Below are 27,929 nucleotides of genomic sequence, written 5' to 3' on the forward strand. Positions count from 1 at the left end.
TAATTTGCATTTGAGCTCTGGAAGAAAATTGGTCTGCAGTGGAAAAGTGTGAACTTCTGTGGTCCCGCTAAATATGATCCTAATGAGATCTGGATCTTCCACAAGCATCCTGGGAAAGGGCTTCTCTACTACAAGGTAAAAGGGAAAAGAATGATTTTCAGAGACTGCACTGTCTTTAATCCATTTACAGAGCTTCAGAAATTCAATATGACAGAGTGGAATATATGATTCTGCCTGAGTATAAATGACATATTTCTTACCACTCTGATGCTGTACCTCTGGGCAAACACTTTTTCCCCTTTTGTGCAACATCATGAGCTCAGGCTGGAAAGGACATTGATCAGTATTTAAGAATCCTGCTAATAAAACTAAGGGAAAGCAATCTGTACATAGGAGTTTATTTAGATGCCCACAGATTTTAAATCATTCCCCTTCATATCTCAGCCCACTGGGTATCTTATCCAACTGAATTACCATTGGGTTTTACAATGTGATATACAAAATGAGCTGACATTATGATTTACAAACATCCTTTGAGTATCATATAAAACACAACTCTTTCCCTTTTTATACAATCATCAGGGCAATGCAAATAGAGTCAATTCACTATTAGCTGAAAATGATGGGGCCTTTTATGAAAATAAATTTAACTTTACCACACAAAGCTGTTAACTAAAACAAAACCTGGTTAAAAAATTGGAATAAAGTTATCTGAATATCTGAAGGTAATTTTATATTCTTTGCCACTGTCCCCTTATAAATGTAATAGTACTTCGTTTAACAACTAATATTTTCACTGTATACTCACACTTCTTTCTTATTGATCAGTTTCACATTTTCTTCATGAAACTATGAAAAACTCACAAATGTAGACTTTCCAAACTGTAGCCACTATAGTTATTTCTGCAATCTTTTCCATATATTCAGTGTGTTTAATTAAATAAACAAAAAGAGAAAAAGACACTACACAAATGAGCAGAACAAAACACAACAGCACATTAAAAATGTGACATTTAAGCTGTAGATGCATCGCCATAGAAATATATTCTTGTTCTAATACTTTCTAGCCTGTGGAAAAAAACAGACATTAGTTGAAGAGAATTTAAGATCTAACCTCCATATAGGGCTAAGAGTCTTGATTTAAATTCCTGTCTAAACTTAGGTCCTCAACAACACAGTAAATTCAAGTATTTTTGAATGCCATAAAATATGAAAAGATAAAATCTGTTTCTGAGCTGTTGGTAATGGAAGTTACCAAGCATTAAGGTCTCCTGTTGCTGGAACAGGTGCCTCTGCACTTTGTCACTATGGCAGCAGTAACAGGATGACAGACATCATTATTACCATAAACACAAAAGAGGAAAAATTCTGAACTCATCAATGATGTTACAAATGCAAGCAAATTCTAACCTACTCAACTTAAACTACATAATCTTAAGGGTCTCTGACAGTTTTAGCACTGTATAATCCAGAGGAATTATACTAATGACTGGTGATTCCTCCTCGAATATGTGTTGAATTGGCAGTGGGATGGGGTTTTAGTTCCATTTCTCACCATAGAAGTCTTGTTGCTGCTCTGCATGTTTGAAGAAGAAAGTGCTTATTCTGCCATTTCATTCAGTTCATGGCATTTAATTTTATAGTTTAAGACAGACTTATTTTGATTACTTTCATTCTGTCCATACCTTTGAATGCTTTAAAATGTTGGACAGCTGTGAAATATAAGTATTATGCAATCTGACTGTACATACATACATATTTTCATAAATACATCTAACAGGGACCTTGGAACCAAGTATGTGATATCATGGGACAAAATCACAACAGGCTGTCTTATTTGTAAAATCTAGATTCAAAATAAGAAGAGCTGAATTCTATCAATGTTGTCAATACACAAATTAAAACAAAAAATACAGCATTAGTTTACCCATGAAATAATTTAAACATATTTGCAAATTTCTTGACAGGAAAGGTGTGTAATTTACAACACTGAAAACTTGTAGCAACCATTGATTTCTATATGCTGTGCTGGAAGTCACCTGGACAAGGCTAGCAAGGATGAGCATAGTGACAGCTCCCAAAGGCAACTCCCAAACACCTTCCTCGTTCGGAGACTTGGCTAATTGTCCGTTGTATAAAATGCCAATGCACACAGCTTCCTTCAGGTGGTAACTCCAGCAGTTTTCCTCCCTTGGCACAGTCCACTCTGCCCAGGTCAGTTATTGTTGAGACACTCTAAATCCACCGAGCAGCAGACATTCCCGTTCTGCATGGACAAACAAGCAGGACAGGTCACAGGGAGCAAAGGGCTGGTGGCATGCAGACATAGGTGCATCCCTGACACATTACCACCTAAAAACACCTGCCCCCAGCACCCAGGGTGTTGGCATTGCTCCCAACAGTGGCTCTTTGAGGAGGCCAACTTTGCCAAACAGCACTGAACTGGCCTGAACTACCTCAGGAGCTTGAAACCTGGATGTGGTCCCCATAATAAAATACAGCACAGCAATGGCAACAGATGACAGGATCTTTCTCTCATGCAAGAAGTTAATGGAGAGAATTTTGATGTGATCCACACAGGGAAGCTTTCTGCTTGTCTGAAATTAGAAGACAGGTCAGGTGCTTGGTTCATGGCAGATATGGAGGGGATAAGGGCAACATCAACACCATACAGCTTTGGAATTTAATCCATTGTTAAGTATCCTTTTCTAACACGCAGTCATTTATAAAGACATCTTAGGTAATAAAAAAGTACAGCAACTACTAAAAGCCCAAATGAGCTTTTTTTTTTTTTTTTTTTTTTACTTTTTTTTTTAATCCATCACAAATCTAAAGGAAAAAAGGCTCAAAAGAATGGCAGAAACACTACCTTCAATAATTTAAAGCCCTGGGGCAATAGCTTTCTCTCCTAGAGTGAACAGAAGAACATTTTATGTAACCCAAAACATTTTCATAATTCTGATATTAGCACAGTGGGGTCACCACTGCACGAAGCAAGGGAAATAGACTGCACTCCTGCATGAGAGCCATTGGATTAAATACATCTTGATGAGATCAGGGAACAGAAACTGTGACATTCCCTTGCCATCACTACTGTGGGAGTGCCTTTATCTCAGAGCTGCAATGCCTTTTAACTTGTGTATTTGCTGGTGAAACTTTTACGGTAGTGCTTTTGCTTCAGCTTTCCAGTTCTGTAATACACATTTTCATGAACATCCACACTAGGTAATTATTGAAATGTTACTCTTGACTCATACTGAGAATGCCTGAAGGGCACTTCAAGAGAATGAAAGTTTCACTAGGATAGTAATACATCTGTGCTCAACATTTCAACAAGGAGAGAATTGTTTTGCTTATACTCTGCCAGACAGAAAACACATGGGTTTCCTGTTGGCTCTCAGGTCTCATTTACTTCCCCAAGATCTTAATGTGAGCCTCCAGGGGAAGCAATGGACCCCAATTTTATCAGATACATTCCAAAACCATTCCACCTGGCCCATCATACCTTGCATTTGCAGGTTGTACAAGGAGATCCCACCATTGTCCACACAGCACCGCTAAGCCTTGTGATTCCATAACCATCTGGACAGGTTTTCCTGATGTCATAGGTGATGTTGTCAGCCAGACAGGGGTCACTGACACAGTGAGGACAGCAGTCTCCTTCTGAGATGGCTGTGTACTCGCAGTTCAGGGTCGGGCACTGAAGAGGCCAACAATCCACCTCTCCGTCCTATAAATATTGAACCAAGTGTCATTGTACTTGCCATTTATGAACCAATAAGAAACTATTTACCCTTTTGAATGAGAAAGTATTGTTTCACCAAAATTGCAACAAACCGAATCGTTCAGACCTCAGATTGGTTGATCACACAAATACATATTTGAATACTGAGCTGAAGTTTCCTAAATGTAGCAGATTATCATTTGGTTGATTCCTGACTAAACAACAACACTCATCATTGTAGCAGGAGAACTTGAGTTCTTTGGGGCTTTTGAAGGCAGGGTTAAATACTGGGTACTAATATTTTGTACAAACTGTAATTTTGCTGTGATTGCCTTGCAGACACATGCACTCTTTCTACTCCTGGTCACATGAACATCTCTGCAGGATCACAGCAAGCCTTTAAAAAGAAAGTTAACCTACATCTATTGCAGATAGATGTAGGTTAGTATGTTGGAGAAGCACCGAACATCAATCTAAGTAGCAACTGCCAGTACCAACTTTATTGTCAGCTCCTAAAGGAATCATTAGAGCAATACCATTTGTGTTCCACTGACTCATTTTATTCCACCATTTATATATTTTTAATTTTGTTATTATTTTTATTTGAAAAAAACTTGAAACACTTTAGCAGATAGAGAGACAGATGGAGAAGACAAAAACATCAGGTCACTTCTGCACAGTATTTCTCAGTGCGTCTAAATTTAACTTGGAGAGGTCTTCAATAACTTGCTCTATACTGCTCTGTAAACACTTCAGGTGCTGAGAACATCACACACTGCACAGAACCTTACATACAACACTGATTTAGGGCATCACTGTCTTACAGCTTTGGATGTTATCCCAATCATAAAATTAGGCAAGAAACTGCAAGCCACAACCTCAATACTTACTCTGTGCATTATGGATAATTACCTCATGACAGTAACTTAGCTTTGAATGTAATTTCTTTCCTGATTCTCAGACACCTCTTGATTATAACATATATAAAGACTATGTTATACAGACAGCTATAAATGGAAAACTGATAATTTTAATGAAGTTCATTGATGCACTAATTAGCATATCTATGAAAAACCTAAAGCTTTAAGGGAATAATCTGTAGTGTCTAATGAGGAAATAAGTGATCATTATTCTATATGTTTTTCTAGTAATTTCAGTCTTCTTTATCCTTATTTGGTTAATTTTTTCTAATTTATACAGTGGCAATGGCACTCCATGTTTCCAGATTTGCAGAATTCAAACAAACAAATGAATAAATAAATAAATTTATTATTCCTTTTGACAAGACAAGCCCACCAGATGTAATTAAAAACTGAAACTTCTCCAATCAACTCCATCACATGCGAAAAAGCTTTGAAAAAGTCATTAAATATCAGACAACCTTATAAAAGTTATCAAAAGCAGACTAATGCTAAAATTAATATAGTGTCGAGATTTCCAAGCTCTTGTTGAGTTTTCAAGTTTTCTCATTAGACCTGCTTATTCAGCAGTAAGACAAAAACTGATGGTGTAGCTGTCAGTTCTCTGGGGCTCTCTAAGTGCTTTATCATCACCCCCAGTCTGAAAAGCAGGTGGAGAAAGAGCCATGAGCCTGCCTCCAGGGCTGTTTTGCTAAAAGCCATAATCCTTATTATTCTCACTCCTATCCAAAGTGCTTTGCTCGTACCAGGCAACGGCACTGCTGGCAGCTGTAGGTCCAGTTGTCCCCGCTGCGGTAGAGCTTGTGCCCCGTCTGGTCGAGGCACTGGCTGGTGACGCGAGTGTCGCACTCCGGGCAGCAGAAGAGGTCGGCGCTGGGGTTCCTGCAGTCACAGGCTGTTCTCCGGCAGAAAATCCTCCCGTCCTGCAAGCACACATTGCCCTGGCATCAGCCACAAACCAGGTAAGGGCACAGGGGGTGTACAGCAAAGGGCACATCTTTGGCTAATCAGGAAATATTAATTTCTTAGTGTATTCCATGCCAATTAGGAGTGGATCTTGCCTGTCATAATACAACAAATACCAGTACTATCCCACTTTCTGTCAGTGCATGGATCCAGTTCTGTCTGAATCTGACAACACTGTTTTCCCATCTCCAGCCAACTGAATTTAAAAGCAGTCAGTATCTCAGTGAAATACAGTGAAGCCATTTCACATCTCATTGATTACATCAACAAACTCTTCAAGCAGTTGCCACTCTAATACATATAATATTTATTTAGCACTATTTTGACTGAATGTACCACTGTGAGGAAAATAAGTTGAATAAAGGTGATCCCTTTAACTTAATCAGGGCAAAATATAGCACAATCACAGTAGCACTAATTGTTCTTTATTCTGACCTCTGTATCTGTCCCACATCTGGGCCTACACTACACTAGCTCAAAGATAAAAGAACCTATCATTCATTATAATTCAGTGCATGTATTACAGAGGGCCTGGATAAAGCTATATTCTGCTTTGACTCACAACTATACAATTCCTAAAGCAACTCCATTCATTTCATTGCAGTTTTTCCTAGCCTCATGGGAACTTTGTTCTGAGTCTATTATCTGATGTAAGGAAGGAAATTTCACTGACACCAAATATAGGAACACCTTTCAATGCAGTGGAATTTATTTCCTCTGATCCTTGAAAAAAACTTATTTCTAATAAGAGTGAGTGCAGCCCAGGATGTCTTTTCCACAGGCAGACAAAACAGCCATAAGTACAGGAAAGGATCACAGAATGGTTTGAGCTGGAAGGGACACTAAAGCTCATCTTGTTCTAACCTCCCCTGCCATGGGCAGAGACACCTTCCACTAGAACAGGCTGCTCACCTTGTACCATATCTGATGTAGAGGAACCAGGGTTTGGTTCCCATTTTAAAGCAAAGCCAGTCTTGTCCACAATGCAACATGTACAAAATCAGCATCAGAGAATCACAATGCCATGTCAGTTCAGTGGCACTGCTGCATTTCATCATAGTTTTGAATGGATTAGAATACTCCTTGTTATTGTAAAAATAATTATCATTATTTCTTATGCCTAACAAGCAAAGCTGAAGACAACACAAAATTATGAGAAAGTAGAAAACATGCCAGGTTAACAAGGGTCTGAACTTTTGCAACTGCAGGGCGCGTATTACTCTACAAGCTTTGTTCAGCGTTGTACCAAACTAAGATAAGTATTCTGTACTAGTGCCTAGATTGCCACTTTAGCTGTGGGAGGAGGGATAAACAATCTTTATCTCCTTACTCAGCAGTCTGAGTAAATCACAAGGAAGAACGGCAGTAGCCCATTTCCTTAGCCAGGTCCAGCTGCACGTCAAAAGCCAGCTTAGCCAGCAGTTCTGTCAGGATGAGCAGCACCAGGCTGTGACAGGAATCCAGGGAGCCTTGACCATGGCAGTCTCTCTCCTCTTCTGTGCTGATTAATAATGGCTAACAACAGCCCATCTGCTTAAATGCAATTCAGTTTCTAAGCTTTCAAGATCAGTTTTCAAAATTCTCCTTTCAGCTGGTGACACTGCTGGTAATTCTGCGTTTCCCTGAGCATGTTCTACATTGCTTTTACTTTCCATATTTCAGAACACTGAAAAATACTGATGATTTTGCCAGAGAACTTTTGATAACCACAATACACTGCTGCTCTATTTAGTCTCTAAGCACCTGTGTTTTGTGTACAACCTCATCAGCTCTGTACATTTCAAAAAACATTTTTATCCCTATAATGCAGTGGCACAAAGCCTCATAAGCTACAGTATCTCATGTGCATCTTTGCAGCTCAGCAGTAGCCCGGATAAATACATAAAAAATTGAAATACATATATATAGAAAACCTTATTTTCTTTAGGTGAGTAATAATGTACAGCATCTTATTACTACCTCTTCCTTCCCACCTTACTCACTGAATCAGTTCTACATTCTTCAAAAGCATCAGAGGTATGCTCACAAAAATTGTTATCAAAGGAAAAACTGACACAGAAGAGGACAGCTGTTAAGGCTGGTCCAAGTTTTCACAGAGCCTCAAAGCCAGTCTGGAAAGAGATCAGACTCTGCAAAAACCAAACCACCAAATGGTTCTCACCCTCAGGAACACATCAGCTTGGCAGACCCCCCTGCTCCCAGAGCTGCTTGTATCTCCCAGGCCTATTTAGCACAGGCAAGGGAGGGCTGCCTTAACCAGAAGACAGAAGCAAAAGCCCAGACAGCACAGCCAGGCTTTGCTTTTTTCATGAGAGCACAATAGCTTCCCACTCCAAATTCTACCATTAAATGTGATGGTCTATTAGATCCACAGCAGCTCAGAAAGATGCCTATACAAGACATGTCAAATGTACTAAAGGAACAATGTTACTTTATAGTTTTGAGAATTCATGATTTTGTAAACTTTATGTACATTTAGATGAACAAGAATGGTTTGATGACACTGGGTCCAGTGAAACACTGAAATAGCCTGTGCTTCAGTAATGACACTTTGCTTCATTATATAAATGAAGCAGTATAATTTCCTCTATTCTATAGTATTCTTCTTCACAAATAGCTTTGAAGTTCATTAAGTAAGGTTAATGTATTTAATTTCCTTTGTACCAGATTGCAATTTAAAATATTTTAAAGATGGTAACTATGTGTTTCAGCCAATGCACAGAATATATCCACCTGTCCTTTGCCAGAGTAACTACAGCAGAACAAAAGCCTTTTTTTTGATAAAACAAGTAAGTAGGATCATTGCAAAGTCTGAGTAAGTAGTATAAGGAATGGTTTAGTTATATTCTGCTCTCTTTCTCACTGCAAACTGAGCAGGCTGCAAAAGATCAAGCAGGGGCAGTTTTCTACGGAACTGCATGAAAGGGAGAGGTTTGAGTAGTCTGGTGTAATGGAAGCTATCAGGATGTATAAAAATGTATTTCTTTAAACACTGAGTGATGACTTTACATTCTGCCTGAAATGTGACATATAAGGAGCTCTTCCGGTTTTCCTTAATCTGTAGACAAGAATTTGCTCTTGAAACAGGCAGCTACTGGAATAAAATTAAATGCAAATGTTAATTCACAGAGGGAAAAAGTGAAGTGAGAAAGACACATAGTAAGAGTCATAACAAGAGTGTCAGGCTCAGTTTAAACTATGTACTAGTTAATCATTTCTGTATTTTCATATTCTAGTGAGAACATTCAACATAAGATATACATGCAATGAGAAATGGTAAATAACACAAATTGCAAGCAATTTAAACTGTGAATACTAATAGTTATAATTCTGCAAAGGCAGACCAGATGTCTCCACATATATTAAACTGCTTAGTCTACTGACTGGAAATCCTTTCATAAGCTTGCCAGCTCCCCAAGATTACCATAAAAGCTTGCTATATATTCAGTAAAGTTGTACACTTCAGTTTCTGAAAGGAGGAGTTTTAGGGAGCTTGAAGCTGCTTGAAGTAAAAAACATAGCAACTCACAAGAACATACTCCCTACTGAGCCCAAACCAGCAGTGTACTTTTTAGGTTTTATTCACTCTGAAGTCTTAGTTTTCCCTTCTGCTGCACCACTGCAAAACAGAAAGGATGAGGCTTTCAGCTTCTTGCAACTTCAAAACACCTCCTTCCCTTTGTTCCCCTCTGCTTCTCTGGCTCCCAAGCATTGAGATATGGAGACTGATAGGCCAATTCCCATGCTCCATCTTCAGCTTCTCACAGAGGCCAAAACCTAATTTTACCTGAATTCATGTGTGGGCCTATAGTGCTCTGCTGTGCCTTTGGACAACTATGAACAAATCAGGTCAAAGTGACCATAAAACACCAACCACTTCTCAGATTGGGGTGTTTCTAAAATTCTTCTGATTTCAAAGAGAACATTCCTCTGTTAACTAGTGAAAATCAAGAAAGCAGAGCCAAATGTTCTTCTAACTTGATTACCATAAGAGGAAAAAATTTTAAAAAAGGGTACTGTTCAGGGGAAAAAAAACCCAAACCAACAACAAAAAACCCCCACCCTGATCTAAATGTTACCTCTTCAAGGTACCTCCACTGGTACCAGACCTGGCTTCTCCAAACAAGCAGAGAGAGCTGCACTGCTCAAGTGCAAGACCTGCCAACACAGCCAAGGAAAAAGCTGGGCTTCACCCTTCTTCACTTTGAGGAAATTAAGTGCCTGCTGCTGGGTCCTCTGACCTTTCACTCATGCGCCCACCTTTCTTCTCACCCAGTTAATTCAAATGTATTCCAAGCAAAGGGAAACACAGCCAACAGGAAGTAGGCTGACTACAGTGCTGAGAGATGCATATTCATACAAAAGAGAAATTAAAATAAGTTTTCAGCATTTCCATTAAGCATGCTGGAACCTGCACATTGTGTTAAAGGGTAATGCAAGACCCTCTTTAAGGCACACTCTGAAATGCTCTGGCCCACAGAGTGACACGGTAAAAGCTCAGCAGGGCTAGCCATTATTCAGATAAGTGTGTGGTTGTGCAAATCAAGAAAATAAATGCCTTCCCAGAAGAATATCCCCATCCCAGCTTCAGTGTCCACAGCACAGCTTACCTCTTGCCTTGGGCTTAGGCTAATATTTCTGCCAACAACAGTAGCAGCTGACATGAGCCCAGAGAATTAAAGGATTCCTGAACCCCAGGGCAGCTGGATCTCACCTTGCAGGAGCAAACGGAGCATCTGTCCTCTCTCAGGGTCCACACCTGCCCGTTCCTCTTGAAGCCACCTTCATGGGGACAGTCTCCAGTGCAAGACGGCCCAGATGGACAAAGGCAGTCAAACCCTCCTGCCAGGTTCACACAGGCTGAATCATTCCAACAGGTGTGGATCTTTAAGGCACACTCATCGATATCTGCAAAACAGCAGATTTATAAAAGCTTTGGGCACATTTTTCATGGGTAAGTTTTATTTCTGAATTAAGTAATTATTGCTTATTCTGCCTTGTTGGTGGATGAGGGTGCATTCCTTTTTATATCTGCCATATTTACTTGGGAAACTTAAAGCACTGATGGTTTTTAGGTTATTCTTCAGCATTTACTTTGATTCCACAAAGAATTCTTAAATGATCTCCATCAGGCTCAGTTGTAAATGCTGAGTCTGAGGTACCTTAGTGAAACCACTTATCAGTGACAAATCTGAACCTTCAGAAAAATGTGCATATTAATTTCCCAGTGACTGGAAACTAGCAAGCAGAGTGACTTTCTGTTAACTAGACCTCTCTCTGTTCTGAGTTTTACCTCAAAATAGAAGTGCATTATTCTTTATAATTTCCTAGCACAAGCAACATTCCCCATACTAAAAGCAGTCAGTTGCATCCTTTTCCCATTGCCAGAAGGTGTAAGTGAATTGGAAAAAAAAAAAAGGGGAAAAAAAAACCAAAAAACAAACTCAGAGGCACCTTATAAACAAAAAAAAAAAGTCTTAAAGCTATGCAGGATGATTTAGCAATGACACAAAGAATAGGTGACAAGAGAAAATGATTATACACCAGAGAAAAGCGAATTACAGTATCCCAATAAATTTGCTCTTGGAGGGTAAAATATAATTATGCAATATGAATTTATCTAGGGAGTTCATGCAGTGTTCTTTTTCTTGCAATGAAAGCTATTAGATTTTTAAGCACATTGTTCAAAATTGGTGTTTCTTTCAGACAATAACTTTGGACTTTTCTTAAACAATATATAGACAAATTGTCCAGATGAAATACCAGTAAACTGGTAGGTCTCTTTTGTTCCAACATGAACAATGAAAACTGTAATCAGCAGTGGAAGGAAGGGTGGAAAATAAAATCCTTTAGAAGTATGTGACAGTTTCTGTCATAATAGTTCCAGAATAGCATTAGATAAATTCAGAAATTACAAGGAAGAACAACCATACTTATAATTTGAAGTGACCTTATTGCTAGGGTGAAATTTTAACTGTTCAATATTGCCCAACACTACTTTTAACTTCCCTCTAAACCAACAAAGCCAAAAGAACTTACAAACAAAAGTTACCTAAAATCTAATTTAGGTAGGATGTGATGTCCACTGGCCTTACTTTTAGGACAAGTGCCACAGGTTCATGATTCATCACCTCAAAATGTCCTATCTTAAAAAGACTAAGAATTCTCTCATTCTGCTGAAGGAAACTCTTTACAACAATCATATCACTAAATTCAGTCTGGTTTGGATAGTACAATTCCTGATTTCAATTCACAAATACTCCAGGAACAAGTGGAAGCGTGGCCATGCCCTTAGATTTGATTAAATGCGAAAATCAGTCTGCACAACCGAGTCAAAGCTTTGGGCTGCCAGAAAATGACTGTTCCTTATTGTACTCACAGATCCAAAGGGAAGCTGGAGGCAATTTCACTGCCTTCACAGAGCTTCACTCCTGGGCTAACCTGTGGGCCAGTCCTTGGCACAAAAGGTTCCCAGTGGCCTGACAGCATGATTCAATTGCTCATCACTCAGACTTGCTTAAAAATGGTGCATTTTGCTGTCCTGAAAGTCTTAATTGCCAGAAAAGAACATTGTTGCCATAGTGCACAACTTAGCCATAAATGAGTACTTGAAATATTCGCTACTGGTGGTGAAAAAAGATGCAGCACTAAGAGAAATTAAAACTTGTAGTTCATTGTTTAACAAGTGCCAGAATACTGCAGGAAGTAAAAAGCATGAAGACTGACATAAAGAGAACTATGAATGAACTGGTATCAAATGAATTATATCCAAACAGCTACTGTAAAACTTAAAACATTCTCAAAGATATCCCATTTTCCTTTCAATAGACTTATATTTTTTGTTGAAAACAAAGGTATAAATGAAGTATTCACTTTGCCTTTGGTGGTTTCAACAAGAACCATCAATGTTGTCTTCCCTACCACATTAAGAGCTCCTTGACTACAATTTCTATAGGATGTAGTAGAATAACAGTGCATATTAGAAGGGTAGCTTTCACAGTTCAAAATTAAAAGGATTTCACAGATGAATATAAAGCCATATTGCCTACAGAGTTGCATTTAATTGGTTTACTTATGACACTGAAATCTAATTCTCTTTCCATGTAATTTAACAGATTTATGGAAAGCCAGATGTTAGCAATTATAGAAACTAACATTATTCATGTTTCCAGTAGTACAGACCTGTTCCCACAAAGCCAACGTAATCTCTTATGTGTATGCAGAAGGGAAGAACACTCTGTTCATGTACCTCTGCTGCTGTTCTGCATTTAGCACACATCAAAAGGATGTCCCCAATAAGAGCAGCCCAAACTGGTAAATGGGTAATTCTTGATGAAGAATCAAGCAAAGCATGAATACAAGTTCCTAATTGTTATGCAACTTCTTGGTTCTTTATGCAATAATAGTTCATTATTCTTTTATGGCATTTATTATTTAAAAGTTCTAGTCATTAGTCAGATAGAAAAGGTTTGGACACTGCACTCATTCTCAGCGGAACTTTTAACAGAACTAACTTTTTGAGAATATCCCTTTGGCAGTTTTTTATTGTTGTTGATTGCATTTCCTAAAGTCAGAACAAACAGACAACATTCTTAGTAACCTGAGGGAAAACAGTTACAAGCATGACACGTTTTTGTCCCTGTCACTCCTTCAGCCTGAAACCAGACTGGGGGCGCGGGGAAGGAAGAAGACCCCAGCCAAATGCTCCCACATTGTTAGCTCTCAGAGAGGTGCAGAAAGTATTTTATTTCAATGAAAATCAAATGGACATATCAGTGTGAGATCAGCATGTAGGTGGCTATGCAAAGCATGAAAGAAAGTACTTGTATTTAGTGCGAAATTTCTCTTTAACAACTGGAATCAATGCGTCAACTTAGGTGTTGAAAAGTTAGCCTGGTTCCGTTGTCCAAAACAATAATTTAGTGAATGTGGAAACTATGATGAGACTTTTGCATTTAGCTTATTTTTGTAGTATTCAAATCCTGCTTAGCTGAAATTCTCCATGTCCCATCAGGTTTCATTTGTTTTCCCACAACTGTTCTCAGAAGATGCAGGCCCAAACCTGGAATATTTAAAGATGGGCAAGGCAAAACTACACACAAATCTCATTTCCAATTATACCAACACAAAACAGGAAGAAGATAAAATATTAATTTATAAATCAAGCAAATTTGAAGACCACTGGAAATAGCAAGGAGACTCCTTATTTTTTCCCTGTATATAAAGGACAAGACCAAAATATCTGTCTTTATGTTTGGAGGGATTAATTTTTTCATGTATCCTGTCAACCTATGGAAATAATCTGATTTTCACACTTGAAATAGGATTTTGCAATTTTACTAATTATACTGAGATTCTTTGTGGCAAAAACTACTAATTAACTCAGATAAAAGTGGCAGAGCTTTCCTTCCACTCTCCAGACAGTTCCTTTTCAAGGAGAAGTGAGGCTATAGTGGAAACACCCATATTGAGCAGAAATTTGCTTGTACTGCAAAGCTTTAAGCAATTTTCTATCAACAACACAGCAGCAGCAAAGGGATTGCTGCCAAGACCCTCACACAACTGATCAAGATCTTGACTCTTCAAACTCTCCAGTCAGTGCTTCTATGAACAAACACACAGCCACAAGTACCTGACCATACGCATTTTAGCAATCAGTCACATTTTATGGATGAAAAAAGAAAGAAAACAAAACCACCCAAGAGGTGCTCATTTCCAATATACTCTCAAAGTACATGGATAGCTCAGTAATGTGGGCAGACAAGAAAACAGAATCAAAATGGAAGCAAATAATCCCCTGAGATGCAATTTTCTTTTCCACCCTTTTTGGCTGTAATAAGAACCAATTTGCCTCAGATATAATTATGAGAGGTCCCACTGCATTTGAATCAGGTAGAAGACAAGCATGACTGTACAGATCAACACAAGTTCATTAACTTGGTTTCAATGAAATTTTAAATCAATCCCTAGCTACATCATTTCTTAGTTTTCAAGGCTATCCAGGTTTTAATTGTAAGACTTTTTCACAGCACCTTAATAAATGTGTGCAAGCAAGCCATGCAGTGTGGTGCTCTGTATCATCATGATAAGCTGTTGCAGAAGAAAGAACCCTACTAATGTGCTAATTTTAACTGTTATGGTACATTAAACCATTACAGTATATTGTTAACATGAAAAATGTAAGCTGGGCTCCCAAACCAATGTATGTACAAGTTAACCAAACACTGTTTTGACAAATCATTTTTCACAGACAACTTGTCACTTAATGATTTTTTGCCTTCTTTTTAAATCAAAGTTATTTGGAGTTGTCCTTGAAAAATACTGCCAAACAAATTCATTTTTAGCTAGAAAATATTTTGTGATAGTACTTTTATTCTACAGAGACATAATGGTCTATTAAAGAACGGTGCACAATAAATTAGATTCTGAATAAATAATTTACTAAAACTTTCTAAAAATATAGAAATTATTAAACACAACTACCTTGAAGATACGTAACACAATTTTCTGTCAGAATACAAAAATTAGAATTTACTAGATGGAAAGTAAGTAATACAACCTTTATTTTACAGGATAAAATTCACTGACACCAACTCTGATACTGTGAGCTTTAAGAAATTCTATGAGCAGAACAGAAGAAAGCTGTAAAATAGCAGGTTCTGTTTGGTCTTGGATACTGTGTGCCACATGCAAACATTTCTACCTACACAGCATTTCCCTACCAACAGATAGGAAAGTAATTCTCAGGCATATGGCAAGATTTTTAGAGGATGGGTCTTTTCATTTTTGTGTGACACAGAAAGGGGCAAAAATAAAATCTAACCTCCTTTGCTTTTACTTTCTAATCTAGATAAGAGACACCACTGCAGCATGCCATGGAATACATGAAAGCTTCAGGAACAGATTTAAAATCCATTCAGATTTGACCTGCAAGCACTGCTGCACCCAGCTTTTGTGGGAGACTAATACCTGTGGAGTTTTCTTTCATGAGCTCTTGAGTCCTACCTTTTCCTACCTCTCACTTCCCCAAACCAGCAACTCTAATCCTGCAGTGACGTCTAGCTACACTACCTTTCAGGATGAAATAAAGGGTGAATCCTCTAGGGATTTGGTGGGAGGAGGATCCATGTTAAGCTTCCATACAAAATTTGCAGTGGTTCTTAAAGAAAAAAAATAAACAAAACCTGACAGGCACTGCTGCCTTGGTGGTTGTTCCTTCTGTGTGCGCAAGTCCCAGTGTAGGGACCAAGAAACACCATTATGAAATTATGAAAACAACATTATGAACAACAACAGAACAACAATCATTATGAAAACAACAGAATCTGTAAATCTGCACTCCAGGGTCTGAACAGCACTCTACAAGACTGGAAGCATCTTACTTAGAGATGGAGATTGAAAAGTATAATTTGCTTTGGGTTTTTGGTTTTTTTTATCAGTAGATAGTCACAAATACTGTATCACATGACAGCTCATCATTCTCTATGAAGTTTTATTGTTTCTTTACCTCAGATTGCAGCCAAGCTCCTATTACAAAATTTAAAACAAAACAAAACAAAACAAAACAAAAAAACCCAACCAAACAACACAGCAGCTGTAGCCTACAGGTTTTAATTGCCAGGCAAACTTTGGTAGCAAGTTCGTACAGCAATTGTCTTTTGTCTGCAAGCAGTGTTCTTAATAACACATTGTGAAAGACCAGGGGCTCATAAAAACACTACTGTGGGAAATCAAATTACATTCTCTTAATTTGAGCCCACTCACCATCACTATAGGAAGCTGACATCCCTGATAAAAGCTGTCTTTGGTTGATATTTTGAGCAATAAAAGAATTTTTCCAACCTTGAAGAGGCCTGGTTGAGCCACACATCCTTATTATCCAAGCTCTGGTGCAATATTATGCCCTTCCCTGCCCCATCTGCTGATTTACTCAATTGTCCCTCACCAGGTGACAAACTTCACTGTTTTCTCTTTGTTAATGAGAATTTAGCTTTTAGAAGCACTGAGGTATCACACTTCCCAAATAGATGCTATTTTTCTTAATGTTTTGCAAGCACTGCAGAGATAGTGCAAGCAATGACTCAGCTTCATAAAAAAGGAGGGAAAAGGGGTTAACCAATATGTACATAAATGTATGCAACAAAAGCAACTGGCTGCCTGGGCTTTGGGCAATCTGTCAGAGACGAGTACTCCCTCCCACTGTCTTGTGATATTTAAGACTCTGTGTAATATTTATTGTTATTATTTTGTAGGAAAGGGTTTAATCTTATTTCTTATGTTTTTAGCCTATTTATTGTTCTCCAAGTTTGTCCTTCAGGGAGGAAGAAGAAATGTTTCAAAACACACTGATAGACTACGGCTCATACCCACCTCATGTACACAAATTCAGTATACAATACACCAGGAAAAATACTGTTGCTAAGCAGGTGAACCCTCTTTTATCTGAAATAGAGTGAAAGACACCAGCTCTGACTCTAAACGTTCCACCAAGCAAACAAGCTCTGTAGTGTGACATATTAGCTAGAAGGTGCAGTGTTCTCTCTCTGTTGTTTTACCCAATTCTTAGTTGCATTTTGAAATAAACATCATGGTTTGAAATTTGTCAATATGGGTTAGCAGAATCTTCCAATTAATTTTTAAATTGTTTTATGTCATTATACTGGTGAAGCAAACTGGTTAATTTCTCTTCCTCCCTGGCACCCTGCAGCAGATGGTTCAGAGAAGCTATTTCATTAAAATAACCCCACTAATTTCACATTCTGTTTACAACTTGCATATGGCAAGAGGAGCACCTCACCTCACAGACTTCCAGCATGCTGTGCAGGTCAAAATGAGGGCAGTGTGTTTTCATGAAATCTTATTCCTGCAGTCTCCATCAAAACATTTGGGGCTTCTTTTTGCAGCGCTCAACCCTTCAACTGTGATTCAGCACAAGCAATACTGAGCTTTCCAGAGCTGAGCCTACCTGGGGGTCATCCAGAGTCTTGCCTACATGTCTGTCTTCTCCTGACATCAGCTTGGCTCTTGAACTTCTGCTTCCCAAATCAGCTGCAGGAGGCAGGAGGGACGGGGCTCCCATGTGAGTGGTACAAGCACCAGAAATGCTAAAAATGCCTCTTATGCCCATTTGCCTCAGGGCTTCCTGAAAGTTATGTCATCTTGCTTTGACTTCTCACAAAGAAGGTATTTTCAACACTGCTCCATTCATCACTGAATTTTACAACATACAAATAAACCAGAGGAGGACTCGTAACATTTGAGAATTCATTTAGAAACACATGACTTTCATCTATTTTATCTATGGAATCATGAAATGCTGTAAAATTTGCCATTTTTTTACACAGACACCCTCTGAAGAAGTTCGCTGCTGTGATTTTATTGAGCTCCCCATCAGCTTAGGACAATGTGTAAAGAGCTAACTTAGCTGGACAATCTACAAAATATTCCTTTGAAAATCATCATTCCTCTGCATTTTTAAATTATGACACTACCTTATCCCAAGGACTTCTAATAGCCACAATTCATAAAAGATGGGAATAGTTTTTACAAGTAAATTTATATATTTTTGTTACAAATTTTAATTTAAATTGTGGATTTTAAACCATAGAAAACACCCTTTGAAGTTATGGACATGATACACTAAATTTACAGCATTAAAAAAAACCCAACAAAACAACAACAACAAAAAAAAACACAAAAGGAGAAGAGCTTTTATAGAAAACTCATATAACTGACTAGAGATTAAGTAACTGAAATGCCAAAGAAAGGACATAATAACACTAGGAGCCAATTGATCTGTACCTCACAGAAGTTAAAATGGGATCCCTTCTAAAGAGTTTTAAACTCACCTGATAAAATACCACACAGAAATTATGTATAAGGCAAATAACTGAAAAGATGGAAAAACTGTAAGGCAGGGGAAAAGCAGAAAATTACCATCTTCACCATGGTTTTATTTCTGCTTACTTGCTGTAGTGGCACCCAGAGCCTACAGCCAGTGAGGGCACACAGACTGCAGGAGCCAGCATTAACTCCTCATGGAGCCCCATCCTTTGTCCTCCCATAGAAACACTGACAAACTCCTTTGCACTCATTAAAAATCCCTCTCTGTTCATGCTCTTGGGACCTTATTCTGCAAACGTGGTGCATAGAGAATTTTATGTTATTTGCATAATTCTAAAAAATTAATGATGAAGATGCTGAAAAATGGAAAACAAGCAAACCAAAGCAACACGGACATACCACAGATATGTTCTTCTATCACTCTGTTGAAACCTTGAAATGGAAAACCACCTCTTCCCCTTTTGTGGGCAATTATGCTCCCCAGCATGCCCACTTTCACTTCAGGTTTCACAGCCACTTGCTCTGATAAAGGGAGCAGTGCAGTGGGTCACGCTTTGAACGCCCCTCCTGTGGAACCCCTGCATGGCTGGGGGTGCTGACAGACAGACAGACAGACAGACAGACACCCACAGCGCACCCCATTCTGCCCTGAGACACTGCTCAGGAACTCCACAGTCACTTGGGAACACCATGCACAAGGACTGAAGAAAAAGGCTCTGCTGATCATTGCTTACCCACACAGGACTCCCCGGAAGGAGAATAGCTTCCATTGTCATGGAAACCGCTTCTGCACTCACAGTGGTACCACCCTGGGAGGTTAACACAGCGTGAATGGTTGTGACACTCACTGATCCCCTCTGCACACTCATCAATATCTGCCTCAGAGAAAAACACAAGCCAGCCAGGAAATTAATTTCCTTTGACACCAATAGTGTAGGTTTGTTTTTTTTAAAAAAATCTTATTGGTTTGGAGTTTTTTTTAAGATTTCCTTTAATAGATGGATCAAGGTTTATTACGGTTCTAAACAACAGACATTTAAAGCATGACTCACAGAACAACAATAAAAAATAACAATAATACATCATGTAATCTGTTACAGACAAGACATTCTTTTACACCATGAATTGCTGAAAATGCAAAGCAAACATGCAGATTTTTTGTTCCTTGTTCGGTTTTTTGTGTTGGGGATTTTTGTTTGCTTTTTTAACTCAGCAATTACATTTGTCTGTGTAATTGTTTTAAAGTGTTGCAGAACAGGCTGTCCACGGCAGTTTCAGCAATATTTCTGCTTTACAAACTGCATGTGCCAGGACACCTTGGAAAGAAAAAGCATTTTCTTCAGGATTTGTGTTTCCAGCATTCAGCTGCAATATTGGCAGCTGTCTGGAACTGAAGGTGCTAAGAACACTTCACAAACACTGGTTAATCTCTTTTGTTTATATGATCAAAATAAATACCCAGTACAAGTGTAACAGCGCGTGACGAACAGAAAAAGCAGTCCACATTTCAGCTGCAATAAAACATTTAGCTGGAAAAGAGTGAGGCAAATGACAGCAAGTCTGTAGCAATGGAAAGATACAGCATGATGAACACCCTGCTGCGTTTCAATAAATGTGCTCTTTTTAGAAAGGGGTTTCTCAAATTTCTGTAACATGTTTAATAGAGACTTTGTAATTGCCAGTAACCTTGGCTAATCATGGCTGGCACCTGGCTGCTTCTCTGCTTTGAGCATTTTCCAGCACATTTTGTAGGGTTGTAATTAAAATTAGCAAATTAATTATATGCTAACCTTGTGGTAATTTAAGAAGCCATTATATTTTCATTCCTCTATTCAGCTCAAGCTTTTTTTTTTTTTTTAATTTTGGACAGTTTTCTGATGGGTAACTTATCAATTAAACGGAGACTCAAATTATTCCCAAATAATTCCCACTTTCACCCACTGAGATTTTTTTTCTTGGCACACTTAAAATGTGCATAAAATTGTGCCTACAAAACAAAAAAAAAACTTGGTGAAAATAGGTTTGGAAATGACATTTAGCTCCACAAGCACCAAAGGACAAATGTCGCATGATCCTGATGCAGGACTCAGTTGTGGTTAACTAACCACAGAATGTAGCTTTTATCTCAATTTCCAAAATACACAGACCAACATGGTTTCATGGACTGCACTGGAGTCATGTTGATGTACATGGAAATCGATTTGGATGAAATATCCTTCAACACAATCCTGTTTTCTTGCATCTTACAAGCAATACCACAGAGAAGTTCAATTTTTCTTCATTTCAGTAACAATATTTATTCTTGAAATATGAAATATGGCTGAGAAACCTAAAAAATGCCATTTTCCAAGATTCGTGTTCACCCTAACTCAAGCATGAACCAAGTTATCTACATAACAGGATCATAAACACTACTTATTTCTAGCTTTATTCAGCTCCCATCTAACAAAAAAGTCAATTTTTAAATGCTTCAAGATCTGTCACTGCTGTCACCTTTTCTGTACTTTGTACTTTGTGGAAGCTAATTTTAGTGTTAAAACACTGCACGAATGTAGCTGTCCATCAACAGCGAGTGCTGCTTGCAAACTCAGACACTTTCAATTCATTACAGCAAATGGAATTTATAACCATGATCTTTTCACATGTCATGGCTGATGAAACAGGTTTAATCCTATTTGGAAAGTGAATGACTTTGCTACTGCAGGTCAATTGCAAATGAATCCTTCTCCTTCCTTTCCTTTCTTTCCCAGTGTTGGATTGGAGAATGTTTCTGTTTAAAGACTGCTTTCTTGTGTCAGTCCTGTACTGGACTTCAATCTGTTCAATTTTACACTTTTAATTTACAAAATTAATAGAGAGTTCCTAAAGTTCATTTCCAAACTTAAGCCCTTTCAAAAGTATATGATTTAGGCCCGTGGCAAAGGACACTAACTGACTAGCAGTCTACTTTTCAGAAAGCCTGTCTGCCAGGGTACCAAAACTAAGCAGCCCTTTACTCAACAGAAGAAGAGCCTCTACGTTATGTCAGAAAGTAAAATAATACACAGAACTCCTTCAAGACTAGATGACTTTACTGTGGCAGTACCATACCTGTTAGAGCTTTTGCTCCCTGATGTGTAGGGAGACACTAACCAATTTCTTCAACCAGCAGAGCTAGGAAAAAAAGATTTCCTTTCAGTTTTACAGGTTCTTCCTTTACTTCCTCGGTCTTCTTAAACCAGTGGAGCTGTGTCAGCATTGTCCTACACATGCTGGGGGCAGTGGGCAAAGGACATGAGAAGCTATGTGGGCTTTTTAGGAAAATCTGCCATGACAGACACCACTGGTGTGGAAGAAACTAGTAAAAAACTCTTCAAGCTCTACCTCCCACCACTACCTCTCCTCTTAAGGTCAAGCTCAGCACTCCTCCTTGCTCCCCAGCCCTGCCTTCTCCTGCATGCAGGTGCTGGATACAGACTGGGAGGATGGTGCAGGAAGGAGAACAGGGAATCAATTCTCCCTCTGCTTCTGCAGCAGGTTAGGATTCCTTTGGGAGCACATCAGCAGCAGCACCATGTGATGTGACATGCATGAAGAGCCGTATCAACAAGGAAAACCCTTAATGGCACTTCTGCTTATCTAACACATTACTGTTTCTTGAATTGGTGCACATAAACACTAAAAGGGTTGGAAATACCATGATGCTCTGCAAGCTTCTCCTGTGATCCTGTGTGTTGTTTGTAGCATGTGTATAAACACAGGTCTGCAGGAATAGGAAAATATTGTGGATGTTTTAGAAATTGAGATTTATGATGCTCAGAATACCAAGAGGGAAAAGCAAATAACAGCTTCATAAAATGGTATGCCATACACCATGACATTATTTAGTTCAATTAATAGACCATTTCCAGCAGGACATCTTATGTCCTCAAAACACTTTTTTTGAGCATTTCTTCTGCACAGAGAAATGTTGATATAGATAAGAGCCAGTTCAGGGAATAAGAATCAATTCACTTCTCTTCATCATTGCTTTTCCATCTTTAGATTCTAGCACCATATTTGCATACTTGCCTCAGAAAAAGTCCTTCTATCCAAGTCTGGTTTGAGTTTTTGATACAGAATTTGAGTTAGACATACACACTATTTTGGTGTGTTTTGTGTGTGCAGATGCTTACCAGAATGTGCTATGTGTACTTTCTTCTTAAAGTTATATTAAGCTGAAATGAAAGTGTACAATTCTGATCTGTGAGTGAAAACAGTGCAGAAATTCCAATCTTTTTCAAAGGAGCCCATTAAAACCTGATCAGAAATTCTGTCACTTCACACAGGCCAGAAGAAATAATTGGTGGGCAATTTTGGCTGCGTTGCCCTGCTGCAGGTGCTGCTTGCCCTTGGTGCTCCTGGTAGCAGGACAGGCAGTAGTTTTGTATGAGCTTTCTGCATGTCTGCATTAGTAACCATCATCTAAAACAGAGTGCTTGTGAGAAACTGATTATGTAATGTTTCCTTGGGAAGTTTCATAATCTTAATTTTCCTCTGCAGTCTCTGACTAAATGTCTGCGCTACCTTTCCATCAAGGGGAGTACTTTTCATTTCTTGCTCTAAGACATGCTGCTCTGATACTGTTCTTGTAGTTTTTTCATTCAAGCCTTGTTATAACATTCATGTAAAAGGAGATCTCATACAAATCGTCCTGTTGCCTGCTTTTACCCCACTCAGTCATTTGACTGCCATTAGTAGACAACTGTTAATGGATCTGGAAACACTCCACTATAGTGGCTTTGCAAATGCCCACAAATGGCACTTTTTTGCACTGGAAAATAAAAGCACCAGTTGGTTTCATATAAGCTCTTGCAAGGTATTAATCCTTTCCTTTAAGGACAGGTCTGTAATTTTTACTTTTAGCAGCTTCGTTCATTATTCATATAGGTATTTATGCAGACAAGATAAATAGGATAATTTATCTCAAAATAAAACACAATGGCTTCAGAACCCTGTGAAAAAGTAAAATTAAAATAATTCAATCTTTTCTAGTGCCCCACCACATTTAAGTCACTGTGTGATAATACTAAAAGGAAACCTGTTCAGCGTCATGTAATAGCAAGCAATCTACAGTTTCAATGAGACAGAAGAGTTTTATTGTAAAAGTGTCTATTCATCAAACCATTACTGTATTCTTTTTCATGCAAAAAATATAAATTCCTTATCTTTAGTTTCCACTTACTAGGAGACCTATAAGCAGGAAAAGTGTGTACTAACAAGAAAGGATCACACAGGTCTCAAGTTTCCTGAATTAAAATTGTACCTTGAAAGCTGACTCCGTTGCTTCCAGAGCATTTCAGCTTTGTTTTCCACATGATAGTATTTTTCTTCAACATAAAAACACCAGAAAAATGCACCCAGACAACTGAGGCATTAGCTATATTTAAAATACAGCCTCTTCTCATCTCCTACTCCAGCCTAAGTCTCACTTCCACAAGACAGAGATAGCAAGAGAGGGATGGCACTGACAGCACTATGCAAACAGTGTCCCTGCTGCACAGGATTCATTCTATTATTTCAAATAAACCCTGAAAGCAAAGACAACTACTTCGGATGAGAACAGATGAAAAAATCTCTTGCTCTCTAAAAAACTCCAACAAACCCTCCCATCTGCCTACCTCTTCAGTTTTACATAAACTCATATAAAGACTGAATTTTATCCTTTATTATTAACCCTTATTTTTTTTATATCATTAAATTTCTATATTAGCTTTGACAGTTGGCTACAAGAGGGGTCTGCCTGTATTTTTAAATATATGCAATACAAAGCAGAAATACAGTGCCAGCAGCCACCCTTAAAGTCTGCTAGATTTTCCTAGTCACAGCAGGAGAAGCTAAAACACTTTGACCTTGTCACAGGTTTGCAGCCTAGTGTGCCTGGAATACCAAGGATACAGCTGGTACTGCAATTTAGCTGTTAAACAAATGGTAACTTAGAGAACACAGATAACTCTCTAATTAAGTTACATTTGAATAATGACTGGTGGCTGTTGCTCAGCCTCATGGGGCCGCTTCATTCTTAAGACAACAGAGATACTAAAAACCAAGAAGGACAGGAAAGACATCTGTCTCAGAACTATCTGCTGGCATCATCACTTTTTAGCTTCACAGCTTTAAGTATCTCAGGTGATAAAGACTGCCCCCACCTCTGTCTGAAGCCAGCAGCAAGCTTTGGAATTACTGCTTAGGAAATTTTTCCTTGACATTTAGCCTCCTTTTTAATTATGTTCATTTTAACTCATTAGGAGATTCTGGGCAAACAATTAACACCAAATAACATATTCCTCTCTCTTCAGTAGTCATGGCTGTTTTCACAGACTGATTTTAATTGCTTTATATTTATATTGGCCTTCGCAGCTCCTTCTTGGGCAGGAACAGTTTTTCCTGTATAAATGGTACAGGCTTTGGTCCATTTTCCTATTTTGAGGATACAGTGGTAAACCATAAAACATTTGTTAAGATAATGAATGAAACTCACATTCATGAATAATCAAACCCACACAAACAGTTTAATAGTACTATATGGCTTTCAGGGATGAAATGTGTGCTCACCATCCTTTATAATTAAAGAACAGCTGTAGTATGCTTTATTGTGTAATTTTGGACCAGTGTAAAGATTTTTAATCATTTGAAACTCACATGCAAATTCAGAATGATGAGCTCACCAAGAATAAATGGAATTAAACCAATATCAGAATAATAACACAGACTAGTTGTACCAGCATTTTTAAGATTAATTCTTTTAATATATAACATCTAATTTATTGAAATTCATCTTAGTACTTTGTATACTTATACACAGTCCAAGATGATGTCTTTATGATTTTAGTGCATCTCTCTCTCATACCCTCATATTCATTGATTTCCATGCTAAATATGCAGCACACTTGGAGTATGCAACTGAAAGATCCTGGCTCATTCAAATAAATCTCACTTCACAAGACAGGAGTTGAAAGAATCTTTTCTTATATCTAAAGATTACTGGGGGATGCAGGACATAAGAACTGGAAGGAGACCATTCAGTAGAAAGCCTGGCAGGATAAAGAACTGTTTCATATTTAGCATTGCATTTCAGTTTTCACTGCACATAGGATTTTAATTATCTCTCCACAAGCCAGAAAAAGACTGTCTTCACAATTAGTGGGTTAAGTTTCAACCTGAGGCAGAGACTTTCTGTCAAATTTGAGGCTGATGGTCAACGTGTCTCTCAAACTACACCATCCTGAGAACAGCAGGGCTACTAGCCCAGTATTGAATGTATTCCAGCTCTTGGAACAATAGTGCAAATCAAGCATAATGTAGCCGGTTTGAAGACGGGCATGGGAAACACACAGGTCAAAATAACCTGTTTGCCAACTCCAGCCATTACTGAACTAATGACATGAATGTCAGGACAGAAGTTCAGCTCATTGCCTGCTAACACCTTGTACCTGCTGGCAGTATCCCACTGTTCTCCAGGAATGTGCTTTCTTACTCCTTTTGACATCATGCTGTTCCTAAACATACTGGAGCACTTTGTCAGGAGTCCAAATTTAGTGTTTTTCTACCTATTTAGGAACAGCGTGTGGTCTTCATGCTACAGTTACCCATGTAAATCACTCTGGTAGCATTTCTGCAGAGAAACTGAACTGCAGACCACTAGTAAATCAAAGACCGCCATGATTTAATTTCTATAAAATATATTAATATATATTTATTGGTATAGAGATATAATGTGCAATTAACAGGTGAGATAAATAAGGCAGAGAGAGAAACAAATACCTTTCCAAAGTTGTCCAAAACCAAACTTTGAGAAAATTCTCAGTTTTGTACTTCCAGTCCACTCTCCTTCCATTTAGGTCACCATTCTCTATTCCCTATAAAAATATTCTCAAGCAACCAGGTAGAGGGAAGGCCAACCTTTGCTCTCTTAATGATTCATGAACACGAGCTTTATTTTTTAAGAATGTTCAGTATCTTCACCCACGACTGCTAATTCAATTAAATTGTGATGCTGGAGTTGTATCTGCATATATTACATATAAGCAACTATTCAGAGTATTAGATATGCATACTAGAATAAAATGAAAACCAAGATCAATAGGAAAGGTCTGTTGTGTCAATGAGCTTTAAACAATGGAGCCCTCAGCACATAAAGGTATTCTACACAGTAAGGATTATATACATTTTTTTAAAAAAAGTTCAAACCCATTCCTAAAGCAAACTACTTTCACATACACAGCTGCTTTAAGCCTATTGAAAGCATAGCTGCTGTAAATTCAGATTCATTGAATTTACAATGACTGGTAAAACCATACTAAAAACTTACTACAGATTGCACAATTACATTCCAGAAATTCTGCATAGCAAAATACATTAAGTATCTCATAAAAAGACTATTATGTCAATGAGAATAAAAAGTACTTTTGGCGAGCAACTTTGGCATCCTGCAATTAAAGAGTTGTACGTTCTTTGCCAAGATCACAAAATTTAAGAATAACCACCTAAAGGGGACAGATGTTAAGAGAAAATAGCTGATGGGTGCCAACCAGCTGGAACACAGCTTGACACTAAAGGAGGTCCTGGTGGACACCAAGGTGGACACGAAGCAGAAAGATGACTCTGCTGTGAAGAAGGTGGATGGTGCCTTCAGCTGCATTAAATAAAGTACTGCCAGCAGGCTGAGGAGGTGATCCTTCCTGCTGCTCAGCTGGTGAGGCCACTGCTGAAATACTGGACCCAGTTGTGACCTCCCCAGCACAAGAGACAGATGGAACAGCAGTGCAGAGACCAACCTTGGGACACGAAGATGAGTGAGGACTGGGGCATCTCGCACAGCAGGAAAGGCTGAGAGGGCTGGGACTGTTTAGGCTGGAGAGGAGAAGGCTCAGAGGGGTTCCTACACACACATATAAATACCCAGAGGGAGGGTGCCAAGAGGATGGAGCCAGGCTCATCTGAGCAGGGCCCAGTGACAGGACCAGGGACTACAGGCACAAAGTGAAACACAGCAGGGCCCATCTGAACACCAGAAACACTCCTGCACTGTGAGGCTGCCCAGGGAAGCTGTGGAGTCTCCACTGGAGATACTCAAAAGCCATCTGGACGTGGTCCTGGACAACTGGCTCCAGGTGGCCGTAAGTGAGCAGGGGGTTGGACAAGGTGACTCCCAGAGGTCCCTTCCAATCTCAGCCATTCTGTCAGTCTCTGATTCTGCCTCAGAATCAGAAGGAATGCTCACTTGAATGAAAACTGATGAACTACACAGGCTGCAGGCTGCAGATTGTTCCATCAGAGCTACGAAAGATGAATGAAACCTCTTATAAAAGAGGACACTGACAAACAACATTCTCCACCCAACTTACCAGCTGTCTGCAATCCAGCGCACTGCACAAAAGGAATCATTCGGGTGACACTGGCTCTATGTATAAAACCTTCCTGGAGGAGCCTCAGCATTATTACCCAGTGCCATCAGA

General features: G+C 38.7%; 1 protein-coding gene across 2 annotated transcripts; it reads right to left on the reverse strand.

The window, feature by feature from the left end:
• Positions 1-384: 384 nt before the first annotated feature.
• On the reverse strand, positions 385-27,929 carry LOC121351271 (protein kinase C-binding protein NELL1-like). 2 transcript variants are annotated; one of them, XM_041463271.1, is made up of 6 exons: positions 27,819-27,929; positions 19,188-19,328; positions 10,325-10,518; positions 5,391-5,567; positions 3,506-3,730; positions 385-2,266 (listed from the first exon to the last, which is right to left on the reverse strand). In XM_041463271.1, exons 1-6 carry the CDS (start codon positions 27,907-27,909, stop codon positions 2,216-2,218), a joined length of 879 nt encoding a protein of 292 aa, XP_041319205.1. In that variant the 5' UTR covers positions 27,910-27,929; the 3' UTR covers positions 385-2,215. The 2 variants fall into 2 exon arrangements, with proteins under 2 accessions (XP_041319205.1, XP_041319206.1); XM_041463272.1 differs by lacking the exon at positions 19,188-19,328.

This window comes from Pyrgilauda ruficollis, unplaced genomic scaffold, assembly GCF_017590135.1.
Source record: "Pyrgilauda ruficollis isolate IOZ18807 unplaced genomic scaffold, ASM1759013v1 scaffold163, whole genome shotgun sequence".
Classification (NCBI taxonomy): Eukaryota; Metazoa; Chordata; class Aves; order Passeriformes; family Passeridae; genus Pyrgilauda; species Pyrgilauda ruficollis.

Bases quoted from the DNA above. Each gene is read 5' to 3' on its own strand.
- LOC121351271 (XM_041463271.1), bottom strand. From the start codon at position 27,909: ATGCTGAGGCTCCTCCAGGAAGGTTTTATACATAGAGCCAGTGTCACC. The intron at 5,568-10,324 runs GTGAGATCCAGC...GTGTGCTTGCAG, and splicing joins GCTCCGTTTGCTCCTGCAAG to GACGGGAGGATTTTCTGCCG. The intron at 2,267-3,505 runs GTATGATGGGCC...TTGTCCATGCAG, and splicing joins GTACAACCTGCAAATGCAAG to AACGGGAATGTCTGCTGCTC.